Source organism: Elaeis guineensis, chromosome 3 (assembly GCF_000442705.2).
Source record: "Elaeis guineensis isolate ETL-2024a chromosome 3, EG11, whole genome shotgun sequence".
NCBI lineage: Eukaryota > Viridiplantae > Streptophyta > Magnoliopsida > Arecales > Arecaceae > Elaeis > Elaeis guineensis.
The window spans coordinates 98755524-98765708 of NC_025995.2; the positions used below are offsets into that span (position 1 = coordinate 98755524).

Here is a 10185-nt window from a genome sequence, read left to right on the forward strand (position 1 = left end):
AATGAAAGATGAAAGAGATATAGAAGGACCGCCATGGAGGTCAGAAACAAACAAGGGCAAATAAAAGATGTTGAACAGCATAAAAGAAGCATATTATGTTCACATTTGTTGACATCTGGAAAAGCATACCACATATTTGATCAAAGATTCATAGTTCACAAAGAGAGATGCGGCGCCGAAGAGAAATCTTAAAACAGAAAAAATATTAAGAGGTAACAAGATGAAAAATATATAAAGATGAAAAATAGAAAGCAACAGATGTATCGTGTTACTGTGCGTCTTCTCTTGCCTTCTCTTTCCTTTTTTCCCTTGAGGCTTGGTGATCTTCTGATTTCTAAGAAGAGAGAGTAAGAAACCCTAACAAGAGAAACTCAGTTGTCGATGGAAGATCGAAACCAAGGTCCATCTAAGAAAGGAAGGTAAAAGAGAAAGAAACTCAGAACCCTAATGAGAAAAGCTCAAAACCCTAACAATGGAGCCTGGAGTCTAGCGTGGACATCAAGCATAAAGGAAGGTAGCTACTCTCTGCATGAGGCGGACTGCAAATGGAGGAGCGATCCACTTTTTTTTCCCACCACATGATCAAAAGTTGAAACCCTAAGGCATAAATGGAAATAAATGGGTATAAACGATTTTTACAGTTGACCTTACCCAACTAGACCCATTTAATAAACGGATTAAACAGGTTAGCATATCAGAATCCAAATCTGACCCATTTAATAAACAGATTAAATGGATTGATCTATTTATAATCTGAACTTATTTAGATCAAATCCAAATCTTTTTATGACAGGTCAAGCATGGATCAAATTGATAAATCGGATCATTATTTGTTGGCCCTAACGCTGCACCCTTCGTCCAAATGGCAACGGTGATATCAGGCTTAATAATTATTTATTGATTACCATGGGAGTCTTGCTAATTCTGACCCCATTCGGGATTAGATACATAGGTGTTAATCAAGGGCAAGTTATTTAGGCAGTCATTCACTCCCGTGTAGAACCGGTGCACCGAGCAAGGAGTTGGAAGGGGAAAGTAATCATACGCCAGAGATTGATGATGTTGGGCATTTTCCCTGGTCAGATTACGCAGGTGGTAGCCCAGCTTTAAGTCGGCACTAACGGGCTTTCGAGTTCAAACAACCAAGCGGGACAGCTCATAGATGGGAACACGTAAAATCACGTGTCTGAAATGTGGACGTAAGGTATGACTGTCGGCCACCTTTTCCGGGCCGCCCACCGCCCTCCATCCGTTCCAACACATACACAGGAAATATCACATTTACCCATGCGATAGTTTTCTGACAGGTGCTGATCGACAATTTGACTTGCACCGCTCGCAGCCCCTGGTAACCCACCAAAACACGGATTCTTTTTTATTTTTATTTTTTTATTTTTAAAAATATTTTCTCCCCTAATTTATTTTTTAATTTATCGTCTACATTGAAATCGCAGATTGGACCGACGATTTAACGAATACCATGATGCTGACTTATTTTTTATTTTTATTTTATTTTTTGAGCAAATGGAAAACTAAAGACCTGTAGGTGCATGGGGGTGGCACAGAGAAGCCGTGGCGGAGGGGAGGAGGTGGGGTTTGGGGACCGACGAAGGGTGGCACGAAGAAGTCGCACGAGAGAAGGGGGAGGGGAGGTGTGGAGGAGCGGTGGGCAGCTTACGGATGAGTCGCAGGTGGTGTGGGAGGGGGAATGGGCGTGGAGAACCCACCGACAGAGGATGGGATGGCACAGGCGGAGGATGGTATGCGGGATGGGAAGAGACCGCATGCATGCAGGGGGCAGAGAGGTGCGCGAAGCAGCGGCGGGCATGCTTGGGGCCGAGGGGGTGCGCGGAGCAGCAGCGGACGTTGCAGTCGTGGAAGGGGGGCTAGGGGGCGTGGAGAGGCGCGGAGGAGTGATGGGTGGCACCGCGGGTGGGGGGATGCTTGTTCGGCTCAGACCCAAGGAGGAGGAAGAAACCCAATAAAAAAATAAAATAAAATATTAATAACAATAAAATATTAATTTAAAAAATAATTTAAAACTAAGTGCCTTCCAATTACAAATCGTCCGTCGAGGAGTGCACTCGAGAGCCAGTGGGATTAGTTCCAGCAACTTTAAGCATTTTTTAATTTTATTTTTTAAAATAATATTTTATTATTTTTTAAATTTTTTTGGATCTTAAGTATTTTTTAAAATTATTTTTTAAAAATAATATTTTTTAATATATTAAAAAAAAATTTCTTTCCTTTCTTCTCCTCCCACGGCTCCATGCCGAACATCCACCCCCCCTCCAAGGTCACCTACAGCTCCTCCACATGGCCACCACTCCTCTGCACCCACCCATGTATTTTTTAAAATTATTTTTTAAAAATAATATTTTATTATTATATAAATTTTCGTGCCCACCTACATATATTATTATTATTTTTAAAAAATTAAAATATATAATTTTCAAAAATAATTTGAAAAAATGAGTAGATGGGCATGGAGGAGCAGCAACGGGGCAGAAGAGCGGTGGGTGGCGCTGGAGGGGGATGGGTGTTCGGCATAAAGCCTCGAAAGGAGAAAAAAGAAATAAAAAAAATAGATTTCTAAAATAATAATAAAATATTATTTTTAAAAAATAATTTTAAAAAATACATGGATGGGCGTAGAGGAGTGGTGGCCGGGTGGAGGAGCCACGGGTAGCACCGGAGGGGAGGTTGTGGATGTTCGATACAGAGCTGTGAAAGTTTAAAATAGATTTTTAAAATAATAATAAAATATTAATTTTAAAAAATAATTTTAAAAAAAAAGGCTGCGAGGTCCTCCACTCCGATCGCCACTTTTCTGCACCTACCTATGCATTTTTCAAAATTATTTTTTAAAAATAATATTTTATTAGTATTTTAATTTTTTTTCGTTTCTTCTTTCTCCACGCCTCTGTGCCGAACATCCATACCCTCTCCGAACACCACCTGCGGCTTCTCCACCCAATTGCCGCTCCTCCACACCCACCCATGCATTTTTAAAAATTATTTTTTAAAATTTATATTTTTTTATTATTTAAAAAATTTATTTTAAACTCCTACGACTCTGTGCTATAGACCACCCCTCCAGCGTGACCTACACTTCCTCCGCATCCACCCATAACTCACACATTTTTGTAAATTATTTTTTAAAATAATATTTTATAATTATATAAATTATTTTATTATTAATAAAAAAATCTTCCTTCCTACGTTCTCCTCCTATGACTCTGCGTCGAACATCCTACCCTCGGTGGACCCTCATATAGCCACCGACCGTGTGTGGCTTGGGCCTATCGTACCTCCAACACCGCCCCCAACGCCGCCCTTGTCGCCCCCCGATCGCTGCTCGTCACCTCCTCCCACCCTCTTGCACTGGCCCCGACCATTTGCGGCTTCGCCGCCCTCCTTATCTACCTGCTTCGCCACCCTCACCCACCCATACCGCCGCCCTCACCCACCCCATCGGTCCCCTGCACGGCCCTCACAGCTTCGTGCACCCCACCCTCTACAGCACCTCCAGCCCTTGCATCTCCGATATCGCACCCCAGTCACTAGCACCGGCCACACCATCCCCAGACAGTTGCTCTATGGCTCCTCCCAGCCTCCCGCACCACCCTTCGATCGCATGCAGCTTCGCCACTCTCATCCATCCGTGCTGTCCGTTGGTGCCAAGCGAATAGGGTAAATCACAGAGAGTTTGGATGGTGGGTTGAGAAATCGCGGGCTGGGCTCGCGATTTCATTGAAACTGCTGGCCGAAGTGGCGATTTCGGTATTTGGATGGTGGGCTAAGAAATTACGGACTAGGCTCGCAATTTCACTGAAACCACTTGCCTAAGTGGCGAATTCAGAAAAAATCGTCGGTTAAAATGAAGATTTCACTGAAATTGCAGGTGCAAATAGCGATTTCAAAGAAATTATCGATCCAAATGATGATTTTACTGGAATTATAGGTACAAATGGCGATTTTAATTTTGTCCGTCTCATCTGACCAGCTGGGCTCGAGGTGGGCTTAAATGGCCGTGAAATCATGAGTTGAAATGATGATTTCACGCGGAGATGCTAGAGTCAGAGATAAGCTGGTGACAGGATATTTTAAAAAATAAATATTAAAAAATAATTAAAGAAAATCCCCAGGAGACGTGGCGCTTTTTCTTACGGCATTTTTTTTAAACAAGAAGACACTTCTCCCTACGGCTATATAAAGCCCGCTAACCAAGCCCTTCACATCAACCAAAGAGAACCCAAGCCTTCTGCCTCCTCGAACCAAAATAAAGAAAAAAAAGGCCCTTCAGGTGCGCGCGCAGGCACAGAGAGGCAGAGAGGGGAGCGAGAGCGAGAGAGAGAGAGAGAGAGAGGAAATATGGGTTCCATTCCACAGAAGCCTCATGCAGTGTGCATCCCCTACCCAGCCCAAGGCCACATAACCCCCATGCTTAAGCTAGCCAAGCTCCTCCATTACCATGGCTTCTACATCACCTTTGTCAACACCCACTTCAACCACAACCGCCTCCTCAGGTCCGGAGCCATCTCCTCCCTCGACAGCCTCCCGAACTTCCGCTTCGAGTCCATCCCGGACGGCCTCCCTCCTACCGACGAGGATGCCACCCAAGACATCCCCTCCCTTTGCGATTCCATCCCAAAAAATTGCCTTCCCCCCTTCCGTGACCTTATAACAAAGCTCAACGACCCTTCCTCTCCTACACCGACGGTGTCATGCATAGTTTCTGATGGGGTCATGAGCTTCACCCTCGATGCTGCGAAGGAGCTCCGAATCCCCAAGGTCTTGTTCTGGACCACTAGTGCATGTGGCATGATGGGCTACCTCCACTATCAACATCTCACGGAAAGAGGCATCTTTCCTCTCAAAGGTTACTAGCTAACTTTAATTTCTCAAGTTAAACCAATAGATACCACCACATTAATATCGATTCATCAATAATTACTGTTCTTTCCTCTTAATTGGTGCGCAGATGCCAGTGATCTCACCAACGGATATCTCGACAAACCCATCGATTGGATACCGGGGATGAAGAATGTCCGGCTAAGGGACTTGCCCACCTTCCTTCGTACACTGGACCCCAAGGACATCATGTTCAATTACTGTAATCGTGAGGCCCAGAGATCATCCATGGGGTCGGCGATCATATTAAACACCTTCGATGAATTTGAACGTCCTGTATTGAATGCGATGGCATCGATGCTCCCTCCTATCTACACCATAGGCCCTTTATCCTTGCTCTCTCGCCAAATCACCACAGGCCCTTTAACATCGATAAGCTCGAACCTATGGAAGGAGGACACAACTTGCTTGGAGTGGCTCCAAGGGAGAGAGCCCGGATCGGTCGTGTACGTGAACTATGGAAGCATTACGGTGATGACGAATGAGCAGCTGATCGAGTTTGCGTGGGGGCTGGCTGACAGCAAGCATGATTTCTTGTGGGTGATCAGACCTGACCTCGTGAAAGGAGACACAGCCGTGCTTCCACAAGAGTTCTTGAACGAGACCAAGGAGAGGGGTTTGCTAGCGAACTGGTGCCCCCAAGAGGCGGTGCTCTCACACCCATCCATCGGAGTGTTCTTGACTCATTGCGGATGGAATTCGATGTTGGAGAGTGTATGCGGTGGAGTGCCGACAATAAGTTGGCCATTCTTTGCTGAGCAGCAGACCAATTGCATGTATGCCTGCACGGAGTGGGGCATTGGAATGGAGATTGACAACAACGTAAAGAGAGGGGATGTGGAGAGGTTGGTGAGGGAGTTGATGGTAGGGGAGAAGGGAAAGGAGATGCAGGAGGAGGGCGGTGGAGTGGAAGGAGAGTGCAACCAGAGCAACGCAACCAGGTGGCTCCTCTTTTCAGAATTTCGAAAGGTTGGTCAAGGAAGCACTGCTTTGAAGATGTGTTCGCGTAGATTAAAGTAATCAGATGTATGGAACTTGGAGTAACGGAACAGTTTGTTCCCTGTCGTTGTAATATGGATAATAAAAAACTCTGACGCATCCTTCGTTGGTAGCGTAGAATTTTTTTTTTTAAAAAAAATAGATCGGACTTATTATGACAGTCTGCTACATATAATACACTATGAACATTAAAAAATAAAATATGTGCAAAATAACAAAAATTACCTTTGCAAGTCAAGTGGAAAAGGTCAGATCTGGTCCAAGTCTAATCTGCAAAACTTTTTTTAATTTATTTCAAATTTTTTTCTGCATTTATTTTTCTTGAGAGATACGAATAGATAGATAGATATAGATGCAGATATATATTAAATAATAAGATAACTGTTTATTGAGAGACCAGATGTGATGGATAAGAATGGTAATAATCTCTATACATAGATCAGGATTGTGGATCGGATAATGAGTGAAAGTATCATTGGCTCCCTAAAATCAATGATAAAGATAGCTGCCGACGTGACCCATTACTTAGTGGTAGTATTAGGTTTGGATTCTTTCGGTGAATATATATATATATATATATATATATATATATATATATATATTGTGATATCAACTGTGAAATCATGATGCAATGATTGACACCATCAAAGAAGAGGAATATCTCAAATCAGGCATTTTGTGAAAGATACAACCTGAACCCATGAACATTGCATTAAAGTACGTCCTTCTTTCGCAGTAAATCTAATACCGTCTCTTGACATCCACATGGGACTTATTTAAAACGCGTACCGTGTGTTGGCTAGCGAATGGCATCCAATCCAGGCATATGGTTTGCTACAGTGTGACAAGTAGCGCCAGATGGATTGACTTGAAATATCAATGCATACGTACCTCATTGTCCAGCCACAAGTAAAATCGCAAAAACAAGTGCTTGCACCAGTCGTGTTAGACCTTCAATTATTTCCCGGCAACAGCTCCTAAATAAATGTTGCAGTTCCGCGTTCTCAGTGCTTTTTGGCATTCTTCACTAGTGACTAATAGTGGTCCAACTTTCAGCGCGGCAGAAACGCATTGGCCGTTTCAGATTTTATTGTCTCATGCTCCATGGCCAACCAATTTTTGGATGATTTTTTTTCATCATTAGCTTGTAATGCTGACTTGATCCAAAGGGACTCGATCTACCTTTTTAATTGCTGTTGTACTATCCAACTTAACCAAATATTTGTCACCTTCCGTCCTAGAGTCTAGGGATTTTTAGATCCATTTCTGAGCTTTTTGCTCCAACTTCAAATTTTTCATCATTAGTTTCCAAAATATACAATTTGCTACATCTGGCTAGCTACCCTTGAACGCTTCAATTTAATCCTACTCCTTGACCCACATCAATTGAACTCATTTTCACAAAGACATAAAACAAGAAAACATAAAGCGGTGGCTCTAAGATCGAGCCGTGGCTTCTACTCTACTTTTTTTATAAGATGACATATTTGTAGAAAAGCTACTAAGGATACTGACTTTACAGTATTATATATCATCAATCATACTAAAATTATATATATTATGAATTGCTATGATAGATATTTTTTTATTTTTTTATATATTTTATTTTTATATTTTTATAAATATATTTGTACTAGATCTATCTTATGAAAAAAAAAAAACCATGGTTGGCCTATATATATATATAGATTGGGCTCCGGTTGACCGGATCCCAGTTTATATCCGGTCGGCTCCTCATCTCTTGGATTAGCGCACATCTTAAAGTTAGGCCTAAAAGCTAACGGAGGGTATTTGGCTACTGTTCGCTGACTTGGTACTATTTTTTTTTTAAATATATTAAATTGAACACGATGTATGGCCATGCGCGTGCCCCTTCCACCCATCTTTCCTCTCTCTTCTTTTTAAAATCCATTTCTTCTCTCTCCAAACCCACGCCTCTCTCTCCAAATCTATGCCTCTCTCTTTTTTTCCTCTCTTCTTCTCTATCTCCAACCACCATCCTCGTCTCCTTCGAAACCCCTCCCACCCGTGGCCCTGTCTTTCGGTCACATTCTTCTCTCTCTCTTTTTCTTCTTTCTTCTTCTTCTACTCTCTCTCTTCTTCTTTTTCTTTCAAAACTCATCTCTCCCCATACTAAACATCCAACCTACCGTCGGCTCTTCCCCAACCTACCGTCGACTCTTCGCAACCCCCAACTCTCATCTTCTTCTCCTCTCTCTCTCCAACTCTTAGCTTCTCCTCTCTCTCTCCCCCCACTACTAACCACCTACCGACCGCCGGCTCTTCCCCAACCTTCAACTCCCACCTGCCGCCCCCATCTTCTCCTCTCATCTCCAACCCCAACATCTTCTACTCCACCTCCTTCCTTTTCCAACTGGCAACCCCCACCCGCTACCCCCATCCGCCACTAGCTCTTCCTCAACCCCCAATTCCCACCCACTTTCTCCACCTACCACTCTCCATCTCCTCTCATTCCCAACTCGCAACTCCCACTCGCCAGCGCTGCCTTCTCTCTTCCCCATCTGCCACCTGCCTTCTCTCTTCCCCATCCGTCACCACCCACCGGTCCTCATATCTATTATTTAGAGTTTATATTTATCTCAGGATAGTTTATGTTTATTTTAGTAGGAGTTAGTGTTTATCCTCTACTATTGTTATTTATCTTTGGAGGATCCTTATATTATCCAACTTTTGGACCATGGGTTTGCATTTATCCTGAGTAGTTTGTATTTATTCAGCAATAGTTTGTACTTATTCTATGACAATTTGTATTTATCCTGTCAATGATCTCATAAAAGGGATTATTACAACTTTCAAAGTTTATGGACAGTTTGTTGGGCTATTCGCATTTACTCTGGCGAGTTCATATTTATTTCTATCAAAAAGTAATTTATCCCCTTTTCTCATTCTCCATTACTGGGGGATACAAATTCACTTGGTAGGGCAAACTCAAATTTTTGAATGCATAAGATTACAACTCAGAAACAATGATAAATAAGATCCTAAATGCACAAAAATTCACTCCATACAAACAAGCACAAATTGACCTGTCATAACTTCAAATATAAAATCATCTAGAAAATAAGTGTCACGTCAAGTATAGAACTGAATAATTATCAGACCCGTCAATAAACATGATAACAACCTATAAACAAATGTAAAGAAACACAAAGAGTAAACTCAGATGTCAATAAATCCATTGCATCAATCCATAGAGAATAAAATTGATTCACCTGTTACAAAATATTTATATACATGAAAATAATTAGTTTCATTGCAGCAATTGACTTTTTTACAAGGGATTTCATACAAGTTTATTTACAAGAGTTTCACAATACATCCAAATATTTTGACAGAATAAAAATATCTTATAAATATACATAAAGAGTGAAGCTAACACAAATATGGTCACAAAGGTAGCACAAAGTAAACTATGATGATCCCATCTCGCGATCTTTCAGAATCATCTGCACAGCATATCTGACATGTAACTCTGACATATAAGTATCCGTAATTGTGATCTGGCCTCCCATCATCAGACTCTTCATAAAATGCATGATGTAGATGGCACAATTAGGCCTACAAAATATTTAATGCTCATAGTCAAATAAAAACAAACAAATATTACTTTGCATTAGATGCATGGATGTATGTTAGCACAATATGGGACTGAATATTAGAAACATTTTTTTTCCAAACAATATTAGGGGCATAATGCATTATTTGGCACAATGCAGTAGTTGGCATGGTGCATTACTTGACACGGACTTAATTCCGGCATGAAACATTAGGTGGGCACAAAAAAGCTTAGTCATACTTATAATTACATAATTGGCAACATTCAGTTCTATCGAAAAAAAATGCATCTTGCCTCTCATGTGTATAATGTAAAGATAACTACATATCCTACTATTGCAGATATGAGAAATCCATTTGTCATTCATTTGATAGATAGGTATTGTCCATCAGAATGATTGATATATACTAATCTGCACATACAAATTACAGTGCATCATGATAGTATTACTTACAATCTAGCAAAAAAGATTGTGTTTACGGTCTAGTGTTTGAGAGAAGAGATTGAAATCTATATAGTTCATCATCCTCACTTGATTATGTTCTATAGATTAAAATCTATATAGCTACTAGAATACATCATCATCGAAAAGATATAGGATAGAATTAGAATCTAAATACCCCATCTAGAGCACCTCCACCCATCAAGAGAGATAGCCTATCAAAAGAAACAATATACCTATTCTAGAAAAAAAG

At 41.3% G+C, this 10185-nt stretch overlaps 1 protein-coding gene across 1 annotated transcript in view; it reads left to right on the plus strand.

Moving 5' to 3' along the window:
* Window positions 1–4237: 4237 nt before the first annotated feature.
* LOC140856294 (uncharacterized) overlaps window positions 4238–10185 on the plus strand; it is an 11620-nt gene continuing 5672 nt past the window's right edge. The window contains 2 exon segments of the mRNA XM_073253404.1: window positions 4238–4882; window positions 4985–5932. Of these exon segments, the coding sequence (XP_073109505.1) occupies window positions 4375–4882; window positions 4985–5932 (1456 nt within the window). The 5' untranslated portion in view covers window positions 4238–4374.